General features: G+C 47.0%; 1 protein-coding gene across 3 annotated transcripts in view; it reads right to left on the minus strand.

Annotated features, from left to right (window-relative positions):
- NPTN (neuroplastin) overlaps positions 1–11,158 on the minus strand; it is a 47,010-nt gene extending 35,852 nt beyond the window's left edge. For all 3 annotated transcript variants that reach the window (XM_042885661.1, XM_042885660.1, XM_042885658.1), the window contains exon 1: positions 10,942–11,158. In XM_042885661.1, coding sequence (XP_042741595.1) covers positions 10,942–11,029 — 88 coding nt within the window. In that variant the 5' untranslated portion in view covers positions 11,030–11,158. The remainder of the gene's footprint in view (positions 1–10,941) is intronic.
- Between the last annotated feature and the right edge of the window lie 6,285 nt (positions 11,159–17,443).

Below are 17,443 nucleotides of genomic sequence, written 5' to 3' on the forward strand. Positions count from 1 at the left end.
ATTCCTCCATACTGCCAAGAAATAACGTGGGTTAACGACCAGGATCCCATTCTCTAGAAGTAACTGGGAAGAAACTCAGCTTCACAAAATAGAAAAGTTACCAACAGCTCAGCTTCTCAGAGAAGACAGCAGTTTAAATCTGTCCAGCATTCACACCTAACACAGCAACTGAAGCCTGCTTCCTGGAGATCCCAAAAATATTTTAAGAGGACTGAATCTGCATCCCAAAGATGCTGGAATCACCGTAAAATGCTGGGTACAGATAGCAAAAAAATAAATCTCGTGTTCAGCTGAGTTATTTTAAACCCTCAAATCATTCCTTTAGCAAGCCAAAGGTTAGAAGCACTTCCCAGTTTTGCTTTGACCTTTCCTGATCCAACAACTGTGTTTGAAAGGAGACTGATCACGTTTGTCCCTGTGCAAGGGAAGCACGCACTGCATAGCAAACCTGGTTTTGCCTCTTTCTACAGGACGAGCTGCTCCGTCTCATCTGTGATAAAGGAAAGTGGGATGTTTTAACACACCGACCTCTGCAGAACTGTTGGATTATGTAACAGGTCACACAACCCGAGGTGGGGCTGCAACCAACTCATTCAGAAAGAACAGAAATAAACAGGGGAAAAAAAAAAAACAGAAACCACACATTAGCAGATGGAACAATGCATTTTAACATGCAAGGCAGAGTTTAACTTTCCACAGAGCAAGATTTGCCTGATAACAGCATGCGAAATGCTCCAGGAGTGGGAGGCAGAGAAGGGATGTTTCCCCCAGCAGTTCACGCTTTTATAGCTGTAGAGAACTTCTGTCTACGAACTGCTAACTTCAGCTCACACACCAGGTTATGACCCACCTGTCAGCCTGTTTCCCAGAACACAGTGCTCTTCTAGTTACAGGGAAGGAGATACATTAAGAAGATGCCACAATTTGCTAAACTTACTGATCTTCAGGTTGCATTTGTGGCTATTCTTTCCTCCCCCCAGTGCAATTTCTCCAGTACAGTTCAGCTTCTCCCCGTTTTGACAAACCTGTGATTCCAACGTGCCTCTACTCACCAAGTCTTTGCTAACAGAGAGCCCTACCAACCTGTATGTAGGACATGCCAGTACAAACAGCTTTGCTCTCCCCACTGCTCAGTGCCAGCGCATGCAGCCGCATCAGGGCACGTCATAAATCAGATCCTTCTTTGGCCCAGGGCTTTGATCTCGCGTGGCCTACTGACACTGCTCAGATTATTCGGACAGAAATAAACTTCCGAGGGCAGCTCCTCCACAGCATCAAACACCACTATTTAGAAAATCAAATTCACTTCAAACAAGATTGATGCGAGCTTAACTGACCGTTACCCACACTGTGCAGCTGATGGTCAACCTGTTCCCATGACTCACATAAGCGACGCACAGGAGGACAACTACACCCTAAAAACATCCAGCATGGATAAGAGGGACCATTTTGGAGCTTCTGGGTTTACTAGAGTCAGCCTTACAACTTTAAATGCAGCCTGGAGTCCTCTTGCCCAAAGACTCCTATTTCTCCTGCAGCAGAAACAGCAACTCAATTAGAGAAGGAGCGCATCCAGACTCTCCAAGCAGGTAAAACAAAAGGGAGCTGACATAAAGTAATGACATAAATGTGATCCTTTGCTCAGCATGAGGAAGAAAAACACTTCTGTTTGGACTCTGCACACTGTGGATATATTAGAGATAACATGATGGGGGTGAAAACCAGAAGGGAGGGCAAGGATTAAGCATTTCACTGCAAAACAAAAGTACCCCACAGCAGTCAAGGCCTCATGTGCCTGAGCAGCCCAAAGAACTCACATGCAGCCTCATGAATACGCCAGGGAGTCTAAACTCACAGCTGAGGGTCTCTTCCAAGAACATTTAGCTCCATTTTAGAGACTGTGCAGTGTTTGAGAACACGATGACCTAAAGCATTTTGTTGAGTTCCTGTTGCAATAATCTGCCTGACTTCCAGCAAAAAGTTAGTTTTCTTTATTCTTTATCATGGCGCTCTTGAAGAGCTGTTGCACCTAACATGATGGCTGCATCAAGGAGCCTTTCACATGTTCTTCAACCAAAAAACCCTCATTTGGCTCTGCAGTTGTTTTACAAAGGTGTCCTTTAAAATACCTTATTGGAGATCAGACCAAAGCATTTATTCTGGATCAGGCCCTTCCCTGCAATGGACGTGGGAGGAATGTCACAGCAGGGCAAAGAATCATTTCCTGACACTTACTCTGCTCAGGGACTTCCTAAACCAGGTGATATTTTCATGGCCATCTGAGAGCAAGTTTGCATTTCTCAAAGAAAAAAAAAAAAAAAAAAAAAAAAGCTTTGTTTAGTAATTTTCCATCTCTGAAAGGCAAGAGCTCTCAATTCACAAAGGAGGACGACAGTGTAACACTTAGGAAACCCACTGGGAACAAGAAATCCACTTTTTTTTTTGTCACACTGAGGACAGTGAGTGAATAGCATCAGCAGGCAAGGCATGCTCACCTCAGTGCCCACACAGCCAGCTCCAGGTTAGCACTTGTTAGGTGCTGCAGAAAGAACAGGATAAATGATTCCTGCAGTTGATTTGCTGCCTAGAAAAGGCATAAAGAAAAAAGGAGATGATGCTTTGCTGAAAAATCTGAATGTGGGTCACTGAGAAACAGTTAGAATTCAGATATTTACTCACTGTATGTTGGAAAGCCCCACAATGTTCTGTATCTACCGAGACTGAAGATACAAGATCTAAGCATCGCTTCATTCATTCACTCCCTTCTACTGTTCCTGCCCTGATCACTATTTCTAGCAGTTTAAAAGCTGCTCCTACGTCACCTTCCTGCTCCATTCTCACAAGCTCCCTTTCTAGAATCCCAAAATGCCCCCCTTCTTAACTCCATACGGCTCCAGATCGAGGTCACTACACAGATCCTGCTATGGCTAAAAATAGGAGCTCCACGAATCCCAGACCAAAGCCCACAGCTTTGCCCAAACCTATCTTGTACTCCTCAGGGAGACCAGAAGTTGCTCTTGAGCACTACAGAACTTACAGCAAAGTGCTGAAAAACTGCCAGTTGAAAATGAAATGAATTCCGTGTGGAAGCAAATCAATGCTGTGTCTCGGTCTGACATCAGGCTCAGCATCCTTAAGAGATGGGAGCTGTCCTGTTCACTTCAAGAAGAAAATGCTGCATTGCTTCTCATTGTCATCGCTGTCAAGGATGCAGAAAAACTGAGCTGCATTGTAACCAATCTGAACACAACAGAAGGAAATGAAGAACACTTCTTGAAGGAAATGAGAGAACATTTATACTCCTGTCATGTTTGACAACAAGCAGTGAAGCTCTTGGTACAGAACAGTTACAGTCAAGGTATTCAAGTATCATCCACAGCCCTTTGCATAAAGGAACAGGCACAAACTGAGTACAGCTCAAGTGCAACAGCCACAGGTGACAGCACTTAGATCGAGGAGGAATCCAAAGGTGAAGGTAATCTAAAGCATTGTAAAACCTTGTATGACGGGAACCAGTCAGCAAATGAACCCTAAATACAGCAAAAAGGAGATAAAAGGGACAAAGACCTGCCCACAGAGACTTCTGAAAACACATTAATGTGCAGCACAAGACCTGAGGCCCAGCAGCTGCAGGGCTCAGGAAACACTTCCTTGGGCACCCCTCATCCAGCCAGCTGGAAAGCCCCAGCAGCAGCTACCAGCTGAGCCCACGGTTCATGGAGCCTGGCAGCCACAGGACAAAGGGGAACTGAATCAGAACTGATTCTACCATTGGCCGAGGCTGAACAGGACGTGATCTCCAAGTTATGAGATTTCTAGTTTCCAGAGTCACTGAGGCCATCTATCACAGGTGTGGGGCTGCTTAACAGAGCCAACACTGACAGTGCTCAGCGACAGACTCGAGACACTCAGGGTAACTCACCAAATAAGCAATTTATTCCATGCATGCTGACTTTCTGGCTTAAAACAGATGCTGCAATATCAATTAATATGCTGCCGCATTTGCTCAAGAACGGAAATATAAAGTAACATGATATAAAATGCCAGAGAGCAAGTTGGCTGCTTGCAATTGTGGCTGCTTAAAGCAAAGGAGAGAAGATGAAATAATATTATGTGGAAAGCAGCTTTAGGTAAACTATTTGAACACCCAGGTTAGAATGCCCGGAGCAGAAACTAACAAAGTGCAAGGACAGGAAGCGTGCTGTCCTTGCTCAAAGCCATATGGAAGACCAGATCAGCAGCACTCTGACAAACACAGCCTTCCCGAGCTCCTTACCCTCTGTTCTCAGCCTGCCTTCCCCCCACTAACCCTGATCACTAACCCTGATCCCAGCCTGCTCCAACAGCAAACGAAACCTACAGACCCAAGTAACCCACACAGCAGTTACACTGCTTCTCTCAACTGGAGCACAGTTCCAAGCATTACCAAAAAACACCCATGCCAAATTCTCATAACATCTGTCACAATTTCAGATCCTTTATCAAGGTATCTTTTCCCCCCAAACCAAGCAGCCCTGATTTACACGACCACCTCCAAAGCAATCTTCATTGCTCTTTCAGGCTCTGGCCTGCAAGACTCATTTCAGATCTTCCTTATGCTCTGTATTTCCATCATCTCCACTTATGCCAGTCATTAAATACCCCTCACAGCAACACAATAGTTTCTTAATATTGCAAACACACGTGTGACTCCAACAGCATTAACAGTAGAGCTTGACTGCAACTGGTAACTGCATGCAGACCTGTTCCTTCGGAGGAGCTCCGAATCAATATGCAGGGAACTAAATACCTGCATTCTTGCAAGTCAAACCTGCTAAAGTAGCTTATTTTAGCTCATCCCCACCAAGCTCTTTTGGCACAAACCAGGCCAAAAAGACCAAAAATAAAATCCAGGAGCAGCCCATCAATATGGCACTTGTTTTTCCAACTGCTTTAAGCTCTGGACTGATGGCGTCTTTTCACATCTTCCCTTTTCTCATCCACAGCACTCCCTCTATCCTCCTTTCTTACTAAATGCATCTATTTGAGGCTTCCAAGCAAACAAACGAGCTCCAGGGAGAGCCTCTGTGATCCCCACATCTACACCAAACTAACATAATTGACATAATGTGGCAAGTAGTAAATAATGACGCTACTTAGCTGCACTAAGGCTTAATAGATTCATTAATGCATCATTTTACAACATGTACTATTAAACAAGCCCATAGGAATTACAGCATTCCAAGGCTTGGGTTTGTTTTTTCCTCATTCATAGCAGAACAGGACATCACAACCTAATTAGCCTCTATAAAAAGGTTTCACAATGCAAATTCATTTAGCCAGTTAGCGTCTTGGACTCTGCTCCTCCTCGTGTGCAAAGTTTGTAGATCTGGTGTTCCTCTTTCACACCTCCCCCCAACTTTTTTTTTTTTTTTGTATATAAAAACACTGTGATCTGACACGGAACACCAACAGTTTACACAAACACACGTTCCTGAGACAGGTCTGACGCTGCACTCGTTATACTGAAATCCCAAAGTTCCTCCAAACAGTGGAGGACAGATAGGATGCTTCTTCATTCTTCTTTTGAACACGGCTGCAAAGCAGAAATCCAGGATCTTAGAGATGGTTTGTCTTTTACCTCTCTCCATCCAAACCCCTTGGGATAAAAAGCTGTCCTGCCCTACAGCCTCCAACAGTGTAACTGAGGGTCCTACTTACCCAGCACACAGAGGGTGGTGAGGCACTGTTACAGGTTGCCCAAGGAGGCTGTGATGCCCCATCCCTGCAGGCATTCAAGGCCAGGCTGGATGTGGCTCTGGGCAGCCTGGGCTGCTGGTTGGTGACCTGCACACAGCAGGGGGTTGGAACTGGATAAGCATTGTGCTCCTCTGCAACCCAGGCCATTCTGTGATTCAACCCAGCTCAGAGCCCACTGCTCACACTTCCTCCCCCCACACACACACACACCCTGCTGCAGCCAAAATCTGATGCTGACATCTCAGTGCTGTTCTCCACTGCGTTCTGAACAGGAATAGTGAAAAAAAGCTCCACTCTCCAAAATCTTCTAATCCTTAATTCTAGCAGATATCTACACCTTCTGACACCGCCTGATGAATCCTTCCCAGCTTCCAAAGTTGTCTTTCTGCTCAAATGAGTTTGCGTCAACACTGAAGTGGTGACTTCAACCACACAGATGACCCAAAAAAGCTTCAAGCTTGTCAAGAGAACATGAATTTTTAAAAGTCTACTGTAGTCATCTTGCTAGTGGATGAATACTCCCAAGACCTTCAATCCAGGCTGAAATTATTTTTAGATTTAATTAGACTGAATCTCCCGTAATGACATAAGAAACAACGCAGCACACAATGGCAGAGGAAGTGAAAGCATTCAGTAGTAAGATTTTGTGAACGGCACGTAAAAAATGGTTCAATTATCTGAATGTGAACAACTGGACATTATTTTCTGATACAGAATTTTGACAATCCTCCTCCACCAGACTGGAACTGCAGACAGACAATCCCAGTTCAGTGCCCAAGAAGACAATGGGAGAAACCTATCTGATGAACAAAGCCTTACTGCCATGGTTTGAGGCCACTTACCCATGACAATCTGATCTACTGCAAAGTCAGTAAAGCACAGCTGTAAACAGAGGAGAAAACAGCCGCCGTGTTCCTAATTCCAATAGGGCAATTATGACTGCCCCAGACAAGAGACTCCTACCAAAAAATAAAACTTCATTAACACAGCTTTGTGTACCAGGTGTTTTTTCATGTATGCAAGCAAGTAGGTGAAAAACAGGATGAAATAAGATAGCTGATTGCCTAGAGCATTATTGTTTCAATTGATAAAAGCAAAGCAAGCTGAGGTAGGGGTGGGTGCTCCATTGGATCCAACAGGATCACGACAAGTGGGAGCAGCCATCAGAAGATGCCATTTAGCAGGAACACCAAAGAACTGCTTGGTGTAGGCAGTCAAGGACACAAAGCAGCAGTCCTGCCACGTGAGATGTGACCACTGTTAAGGATCCCACTGGACACGAGTCAAAAACATACTGTAAAAAACGCATTTGTCCTGTGATGCAAATGGGAATGCCATCTGCAAGATGCACCGAGCCGTCCTTCCACTCCACTGAGCTTTGGGCCGGGCCCAAGTGGAACTGCGGCCAGTTCTACTCATCACATTCCTGAAAACGTGACTGAAAAGCACCGGGAACAGTAAGGAAATACAACTTACACAAAACGACCGTGACAACCGACCTAGAAAAGCACAGAAAGTAAGTGCTGATGGAAAGGAAACACTCGGAACTGTATGGATGTAAGGAATAAAACGCCAGAAGAGGCAAGAGAGCTGGGTTAGGTTCACAGCTAAGAGACCTTTCCAGTTAAAAATAAGCAGAATCCATTTACCCAGCTTTCACCTCAAGAGGTTCCTCAATAGGAGCTGCAGCACCTCCACGGCTTGAAGCTGAGCAGTTTCCACACTGGTTTTACAACCGAAGGATGAATCACAGACCAGCATTGTCCTTTACAGTGCAAGTTTTTTTTACAATCGTCTCCTCTAAAGGAGTGCTTGCAGCAAAAGAAACAGCTCATTGTGAAGGAGAGAACGCACCTCATTCACGAGCATAACAAGCAGCCTTCCTGCAGGACTCTGCTGCCGGGACACTCAATGCTCGCAGTGTACTTCAGCACTTAGCAGCACTTCCACTTGGATTGCTTCTTGACCTAATTAACGCTGTTGTTTGAAGCACCAGTACGAGCAGTTGACGCCTCGTTACCTGTTAGCAGATATCTGTAAGGGTTTAATGCCATTTTCAAGCGTATACACGTTAGTCATCTTGCTTGTATTTAAGTTTCCTATGAGGGAGTTGTAGGAGGAAGGAGAATAGAAATGGTGGGGAGAACAGAACTTTGAACATCTTCCTCGATGCTCAGCCCACACTCACGCTCCATAAATGCTGTACGAAACCATTCCTTAGTTTTATCTGGGGACCGCTAAAATCACATCAGAATACCAGAAGGCAATCAGTGCAAAATGGCTGAAGAGCTGCAGCCAGAAACAGCATTCACCATTTTTAAAAATGCGAGATTTTAGGGATTCTGTCCTTCAGACAAGACGCGAGAGAGCCTGCTTTTAAGTGCACGCTGCCAGACCAGAGCTCTGAAAAGGGAAGAACTGGAAAAAGTGATTCAGATCGTGCAGTGCTGTGCTAAAGACTGCAAATTTAACAGGAGCAGCTCAAGTATCTACTTCAGCCGTCAGCACAGACGCAGCCATGCTCCTTTAAACCTTACCAAGTACCAGCATCTTCAAGCCTTGGTTTTGAAGGAAGCAGCTGCCAAGGTTGAAAACAAGCCACCAAGGAAGGCATGGAGTTCATCACCAAAGAGCCAAGCTCCTTTCCACAAGGAGAACACTGCTCTGAAGTGGTGACTTTCCAACCAACACCAGTTGCAAACTACAGGTTTACACAGAGCCTCCTGACAGACTGATTTTTTCCAGCTGTTCCTCTTCAGGCTTCCTCGCCTCTCTTCTAAGCCTCCTTTCTGTCACTTCACCTAACTCACCTGCTGGACACAGACATCAAGAAATTGACAAGAGCCTCCGAAGAACCCTTGGGAAAAGTTACATTTTTGACACACTACTTTCTCTGTGATCCCTAGGTGTTTATGTAAGAGCTTGAAATATAATCCTTGTAGATGCCAAAAACCAATTTCCTGTTTTAGTCAGCTTAAATCTATACATGGTGCTAATTAAAACTATACTGGATTACATTAATTCTAGAAAAATTCAGCAGCAATCTCTTGTCAGAAGAAAAAAGGCTGCTTCCAACAAGCACTGGGCAGTCCATGACCTGCAGCTTCAACAGGTACGTAGCTCAGTGTTGCTGTACGCAGAATGACCCCTGGCATGTCACCTTTTCACTACAGCAGTGGCTACATATCAGTAACACATAATAGGATTCCTGGGCATACATCTGGGGTTTCTGCTCCCCACACCTTCAAAGCACACCCCAGCAACGTTTAGGTAGTTGCCACTGACAGATTTCCACATGCCTTTTCAAGTTAAACTGTTTTCCAAACAGCTTACCAGGAGTACATACAACCCAGAAAACAGCTGTACCTATTCTTCACGCCACAGCAAAAGTGGAAGTGATTCAGTAAGCATCCCACTGGCCAGTAGTTGCAGAAAAATCAGCTCTTTTGTGGCTGGGCCTGACGTGCAAGCTTGAAACTTGCTTCTCTGCTATGACAGCATTCAAATGGGGAGCAGAAATTCAACTGTAGCAATGCACCTTTTTCAGAAGGATCTCTGCTTTTAGAGTGCTCCAGTCCTTCCCAATAAGATTTTCACTTCTCATGTAAATTCCTAGCTCAGCACACACGCTCAGAGTGTCCCCTATCATTTATTGCTGGGATAACCCTAGTTAACCACATAAAAATTAATGAGCTCCCAGAAAACTCCTGGGGTCTGTAACCTTATCTCATGCCAAAAACTGCTACTGCTAGGTTAGCTTCATGTCAGCAGTGGAAGCCAAGAGTGAAGCAGAGAAAGGCTAAGGCCTGCCATCTGCCCTCAAAATGTATTCAACTGTTGACCTTAGACACACAACTACTGTTAAAATGCAAGCGCCTGCACTGCCTATCAAGCAGCTAGTTAGCATCCTTAGACCAGCTGCCAGCATTTGACACCTTGCTTGCTAACTCAACACATGAGCAGCTTCAAGCACACGACCTATTTAACTCACACGTCACCTCACTTCACCCAAATACCACGGGAAACATGATGTGGGCAGATTAACCTGCTGAAACCATGCTGCAATAGCACAGACTGCATCAATGCAGAAGAACCAGACTTTGTAGCCACAGCAGTCCAACTGGCCACTGACCAGCAGGATTTGCCCAGCCTCTGGTGCTCCTCAGGAAAGGCCCTCACAATGCAGAAAGCCCACAGGTTTCCTCCGTGCAACAGCATGGGTGCTTGGTTAGCAGTCACTTTGGTTTCAGACTGCAAAATGCACACATAGTGGGGAAACAAATCCACCCTGGGATGTTTGGGCTGTTGTTTCTTACATCTGCGTCTCCTATCGTTGTTAAATAGGCTGAAGGCCTCAGTGCTTCTTTCCTACAGCAAAGGGTCAAAGGCGACCTCATGCTGCAATGCAAAACCTACCTCAAGAAAAAAGGCTAGGATGGTATAAGTGCACAGCAGAGAGGATAGGGAGAGATGAGAGGCCAAAGCGGCCACAAATCAGTGCGAATAGGTGTACACGCGAGGTGTGGTTTCTCTGCAGGTAACACCTCCCCAACGCACACAAGCCTTGCAGCTGAGCTCCTGCCCTTGCCATAACGCCACAGAGGGAACCCCGCACACCCCATCCCTCCTTCAGAGCCACCTCTCATCTCGCAGTGCCACAGGGTGTCCCGGCTCACCAGGAGATGCACGGAGCTCCTCCAGCCCCCGACCGCCACGCACTTGGCTGCGAACTCCCCGGGGAGGAGGCACGCCGCGCCACATTTAGCTCACACTCTCCTATAAAGCGCAGAGAAGGGTGGGTTTTTTTTTCCCCTTTTCTTTTTTTTTTTTTTTCCCTTCCCTCTTTTACGCTCCTATCACAGCACCTCCTTAGTTGCTAAGGAACTACGACTTTATTGCATTATAAATCACCGAAAGCAACCCGGCAGATGCAGGTTCAGTGGGCGGGAGGAGACGGTCGCGCTGCCGGGCGCGGAGCACCTCAGCACCGGGCAGCGCAGCGGGGGGGGAGGCCGGGGCTTCCACTCCCCCCCCCACCACACAGCGGGACTGCAGCCCCTCCCCGCCCCCCGCGAACGGCCTCGGCGCCCCCCCGCCCCACATGACCCTCGTCCCCCGCCGTAGCCGCCCCCATAGCAACCGGCGGCCCCGTGGCAACGCGCCCCCCCACCCCCCCTCAAGCTCCCCTCACGCCGCCCTCACCGTTCTGCGCGACGGAGGGCGCCGGCAGCAGCGCGGCCGTCAGCAGCAGCAGGGAGAAAGCGGCGGGGAGAGGGCCGGAGCGCGGCATCCTCCCGGCTGCGGAGGGAAGCGAGGTGGGAGGGAGGGAAGGGAGGAAGGAGGGCGGCGAAGCGGCTCCGGCTCCGTCCTTCTCCGCCGACCTCCTACCGCAGCGCAGCGCCGGCTCCCGCGACGCCACGGGCGGCTCTCGCGAGAGTTGGGAGGGGCGGCCTGGGTCTGGGCGGAGAGGGAGGGGTCACGTGGTGTGCGCAGCGCGGGATTTGCGTTTCCCCCTCAGGCGCCATCTTGCGCTCGCTTCGAGATGGGTCTGGTTGTGCTGGCGGGGAGGAGGATGCTCAGGTCCTGCGTCCGTGCAGAGTTTCAGTCTCTTTCCACGTGTCCCTGCAAGCACAGGGCTGGGGCTGAGGTGACGCTCTTGAAATCAGTTTTGCCTTTCAGCCGTAATCTAAAACCTCACTTTTATCCTTAATTCTCTACAATCTGCTACTTCAAGTAGCAGATCCACAGGAAGGCAGGCCAGGAGCAGCATCTCTGCTTGCTTTCATTTCACTGTTGCTGTGAGCTGGCTTTTTCCACATACCTCATTAGCAAAGATATATATATATAATATAAAATACTGACTTTGATGCTCTGTCTTGCATTGGTGGATCCCAAAGTCCATCCCAAAGCACTCTGCTTCTAGGCATGCATAGATACCCAAACCCATGAAAGACCCAACAAATAATTTTTCCCTTATGGTATAAGTTTAAACACAACTATCGCTTACCAACAGGTCTTCCCCCACCTTTCCCCTCACCCGACATTGGATTTCTGTGTGGAATTTACTCAGCAAAAGCATCGTGCATTTTATAAAAGTGTGAAATGCTGCAGTAGGTAATAAACAGGTGAACACGCTGGGAAATTCCCTCTTGTGGATAACGCAGAGGTCTGGAGCAAGAGCCTGCATGTAGTTGGGACCCACCAGCACAGAAGGCCACTTATTGATAATTATTTAAGAAAGTAAAATAATACTGTGGGGATTTATTTTGTCTTATTTTGTTGTTGGTTTTTGGCTTTTTTTTTCCAAATTAGGTGCCCTGCCCCTCTGATTGCACAGACTGGAAGCTGAAGCCACAAAAAGTGAAAGCATTTGCCTCAGGTTAGCAGTGAAATCAACTGCAGAGAAAGCTCAAAAATTCACTCCTGGTTCACTGAACCTGCCAGCTGTCCCTAAAAATAGTCGGCATGGTCCCACCTCGAGGCTTGTTTGGTGAGCTGTGAGCAGGTCACCTCGGTTTTCTCTGTATTTCCCTATCTATAAAATACAGATTTGGGGTCAGATACACTAATTATGCACCATGCTGGTGACCCCAGCTGACTATAACCCTGATTTAGCTGACATAAAAGCAGACTTTGGTCTGCTGTCCCTCCTGGGGTGGCTCTGACAGTCAGGGTGCACTGCTGAGTGGTTTAACATGCATCCAAGGTACGGAGATTTGCAGAGAACTGAAAAAAGGAAAAAAAACGGCACAGAAACACACTGGGAGAAAAAAAAGGCAATCGCTCAAGAGTTTATTTTCTGCTTTTTGCTGAGTCCTCTTCTTCCACTCCAGAGATCTCTGCAGGCTCAGGACTCCCAGAATAGCTGTCCAAAGATTGCCCGGCCTTTTCTTCTAGCCAGAGAAGGGCCTCTGGGAGGATGCTAATGCAACCAGAAGCTGTTTTCCCTTTCCAGGGAAAACTTTCCTGCTGTTAAACCCTATTAATACAGCTTGTTTCACAAGGGTGCAGCTGCTTGACTTTGCATCCCTGAGTGCTTTGCTTGGTTAATTCTCAGGAAATTGAATAAGAGTGCTTTCCTTGTTGGCGTGACTCAAGGAGGATCAGGCACACCTTTTTCATGGAAACCCTGCAACTTGGTTGAAGCTGACAGAAGCGCTGCTCTGGCACTTCAGGTGGGCTTACATTCTGCTGAGCTCACAGGAGAGAAACGTTGAGGCTGTTGGCAGTCCTGGCTGGCCCTAGCTCTCTAAAGGTGCCACGACACTAAACTCAATCTACATCAGATGTTCCACTGTGCCGCGTGTCCTGCACTTGAGCACTTCCATGCTGCATTTCCGTGACTCACTATCCTTGCCAGCTGAATCATCCATGACACTACTATTTGTTTTCTTGCCATGGTACAGAAACATCCTCTTTTCTCCCCTCGTTTGTTTTCCTGTGGAACAATTCTGACAGTAGCACTGGAAAACCAGAAGGAATAAGCGAAAAGAACCAGAAAGCAAGATTTCACATGATGCTTTCCTTCCCTCTGCTTTCTGCATGCTGTTTTTCCTGCTCCGGAGGATTTTGCTCTAACTCTCATTTTTGCAAACACCCACTTGGTATTAGGCCTTACCTACACCCGAGTGTTTTCCAAGTTTGGAATCAGTCAGCAATGTACTTGCCTTTGAGCATGGTTTGTATCTGCACAGTAATACTTGTTTCGTAACCATGGCAGCTCACAGTGAGTCATGCTGCCAGAGGCCTGGGCAGAAGTTAGCAGGAGGCTTCAGCACGCTCTTGCTTCCCTCCATCTTCTCCCTACAATTGTGTAACTCATCTGGTTTTGTGGAAGAGACAGACGTGCTGCGAGCATGTAATGGAAGAAACCAAAGCAGAAGATAGCCATGACTGGTGACAAGATCACAGTGCTGCCCAGTTCAACCCCTTACCTTCAGGAGTCTCTTAGGAAACTTAACCAGGGTTACTGCAGATCCTCGATGTACATGGACTGTATATACTCAGTATCTCAGGTATGCAGCATGACTAGCATGGAATGGAAAGCTGTTTTTTCTCTGTGCACAAGTATTCCTTCTTTTACCAAATCACATACAACATATAGTGGCATTGTATAGAAAAATAGAGTTTGCCAGCACTGGGTTAACTAGCTTGATGGTAAGGGTTCTATTACAAAGGGAAGCATTCCACCAGACTGAGTTGTTACAACGGGCCCATAAGTAGCGGTGGTTGGTGCTAGATTCCTTCTTGTTCAGCATCTTCATCAGTGACCTGGGTAAGAGGATAGAGTCCACTGTCTGTGAGTTTGCTGATGATACAAAGCTGAGAGGAGTGGTTGACATACCAGAAGGAAGTGCTGCCATTCAACAAGTCCTGGACAGACTAGAGAGTTGGGCAGGGAGGAACCTGATGAGGTTCAACCAAAGCAAGTATGGAGTCGAGGGAGGAATAACCGCATGCATCAGTACAGATTAGGGGCTGACCTGCTGGAAGGCAGCTTTGAGGAGAAGGACCTGGGTGTCCTGGTGGACAACAGGCTGATCGTGATTCAACAGGGTGCCCTTGTGGCCAAAAGGCCAGTGGTGTCCGAGGGCGCCAGAAAAGATCAGCCAGCGGGTCGAGAGAGGTGATCCTCTCCTCTGCTCTGCCCTGGTGTGGCCTCATTTGGAGTAGTGTGTCCAGTTCTGGGCTCCCCAGTTCCAAAAACACAGGGAGCTGCTGCAGTGTCCAGCAGAGGGCCACATCTGGAGTATCTCCTGTATGAGGAAAGGCTGAGAGACCTGACACTGTTCAACCTGGAGAAGAGAAAACTGAGGGAGGATCTCACAGTTGTTCATAAATATCTAAAGTGCTGATGGAGACGGACCATTTTTGGTGGCGTGCAGCAATAGAACAAGGGGCAACGGGCAGAAACTGAAACACAGAAAGTTCCATACTAACACAAGGAAGAACTTACTGTCAGAGTGACAGAGCACTGGAACAGCCTGCTCAGAGAGGTGATGGAGTCTCTTTGTGATATTTAAGGCATGCCTGGATGCCTACCTGTGCAACCTGCTGAAAGAAAGCTGCTTTAATGGGGGGTTGGACTCGATGATCTCTAAAAGTCATTTCCAACCCCTACAATTTGTGAATCTGTAATGCAAGGGCTTATAGATGATGATTTTGTTGATTTCTTTTCCTTCTTGCTTGTGTGGGCATAGTGATTCCTGACCTTGTGAGTGGCAAGGGGAGCTCAGGCTCATCAACGTTTCCAAACAGTAACTCAAACTCCTTGCACTTCCCCTTTCTCTCAAGACCCATCTTTTCACCCAGCATATATCAATTCTGGTTATTCTGAGACTTCAGCAAAAGCAGGACCGAAAAAATCAGATTCAAAGCAAAGAGGAAGAAAAATCAGCAGTTCCTGTGCTTTACAGAACAGCAAGGAAGCCTTGTCTTTGTGTGTGTGCGCGTGTGTCATCTTGGAGCTGTCGTCTTGCAACTGGGAGTGTTTAAGACATCCTGTTATTTTGATGTATTTATTGATACACTTTGGCACTTGAAGAAAGCTCTGCCTCTGGAAGCCTCACTCACAGTCACCTTCCTTTGAATCTATTATTGGAAAGTTGAAAATGTAGGGTAGAGCATGAAATGCTCAATGACGTCTAGCAGCACAACTCAGCTACTGCAGCTGTTCTCAGGGCTGAGAAACGCTGAATAACATTGGTTAAGACTTTGACATGCCAGTGAAAGCACAGATCTATGCTTCAGCTGGCTCAAATCAGCTTGTAGACACACACAATGCCTCCGCCTTGCAAGACTGCATGAAGTGCATGATCACACTGCGTTTGCATTGTATGTGCAGATATAAATGAGCAAACACAATGCAACACGTGTGTGTGCAGTACATAAGGCTGGCCAGACCCAAACTCAGCTGCTGGCCCTCGGGACCTGTTGCCTGTCCTGCAGAAGCCAAAGTAGCTCTGGCCCTCGGGTCATGCATATATGACTAATGGCTCATCTCCCTAAAGGCAGGTGGGAAATACCGTTAAGCTAATAAGATAACAGAGCCCTAGCTCCTCCCTGGGCCGTTCAGGAGAGCCATCAGGACAGAGGTGACACCCATCCTTTTTGAGTCACCAGGAAGGTTCTCTGGCAGTCCTTACAGATGTCCTTGCTGCCTGAGGGTCTGGGATTGCTGGCAACATCATACACAGACTCTGGAGTGGGAGTAGGAGCAAGTGTCTGTATTGGGAACACAGGCTCAGCATCATTGCTGGCTGGGCGTGAGGACATGGAGCTGCAGAACTGAGCTGCTGGATGCAGCAACTCCTGCTGCCACCAATCCAAAATTATGGCAAGCAAATGGAGGAAGTGCATGTAGGGGAAAAAAAATAGAAATAGAAAAAGAAAAAGAAGAAAAAGAAGAAATCCAGGTGATTTTGTGCAAAGAAATGTAAGAAAATGACAGAGAAGCAAGAAGCAGCAGGAAAGGAGGTGGGGAAAAAAAAAAAAAGAAGAAGAAAAGTTGAACTGAAGAAGTGACGCTCTAAACTATGAGAGACAGGGGAAAAGCTTGTAAAATTATTTTCTGGGGAAAAGGGAAGACTTTAGGCTAGCAGTGAGAAAATAATATAGATGCACTTTGTTACTTTGCAGAAAGGTGGCTTTCCACATCTCAGCTCCACTGGGTAATGGCACTTTGGTTATTTCTAGCCACCCTCCCATCCTCCTACATGTTCAAATGTTCCCCTCAGAAACGGTTAAAGTGTTTGAACTGATTTTTATTTTCTTTTTTTTTTTGTAAGGAGAAATGTCCTTCCAAACGAAACAAATGTTGTGACAGAAAAGGTGATTCCAGACTGAACAATTCACAACGTGAGCAAGAAAAAAGAATCCAAGGAGAAATCCTGGCATACTTGATTTCATCTGTGTCATGGCAGAAGTCTGAAGTCTGCCTTCTAATTTTCTGCAGGAAAAAGATAAAGAGGAATGAAAATGATTTTTCCCCTCTCCCTGACCCAACCCTGAAGTTATTTATTTCAATTGCAATTATTTCATCCAGCTCAGCCATGCAGTAATGCTTTCTCCACCCGATTTTTTAGGAAACTGGGTCCAACGGATCAGGTTTCCAGTTGCAGATACATGAGAGCTATTCCCTGCCCTCGTTATCCTCAGGGAAGTGGTAACGTTATCCTCCTGCTCTCATCTGGAGCAGCTCCATCCAGCCGCAGGCAGGACACGTGTGGCTGTCCCCAGCTCACCCCCACAAGCTGTGGGTTACAGCAGGAAGCCTCCGAGAAGGCACAAAGGAAAAAGCTGAACATCTGGAGCGGTCAGCAGGATGCAGAGGTGAATTCGTGGCTGATGTCGTCAGAAGTAGACGGCAGGTGGCACCCATGGATTAGCGCAGGGCTTGCTCTGGGTGCTCTCTTGGTTGCATGCAAGGATTGGTGCACGCAGTGCTGGCCTGGGGTGCGCAGTCTTTCAGGCTATTCCCTTTACATTTTGCTGGCCTAGGGAGCAAGAGCTCGAGGCCAAAATGCCTAGGATGCACACAGAAAGCAAGGCTGTTGTACTATGAAACAGTAAGTGCACTGCTTCCTCAGGGATGGGAAGCAAGGGGACAGGGATGGGGCTGGCAGGAAAAGGACCAGACCTAAGGTATCCAAGCAAGGAAAGCAAGAGGCAGCCAAGAGTCTGAGTCACCAGCTGTGCTTGCAGC

This window comes from Lagopus leucura, unplaced genomic scaffold (assembly GCF_019238085.1).
Source record: "Lagopus leucura isolate 7727_CA_CO unplaced genomic scaffold, USGS_WTPT01 Super-Scaffold_100052, whole genome shotgun sequence".
Lineage (NCBI taxonomy): Eukaryota > Metazoa > Chordata > Aves > Galliformes > Phasianidae > Lagopus > Lagopus leucura.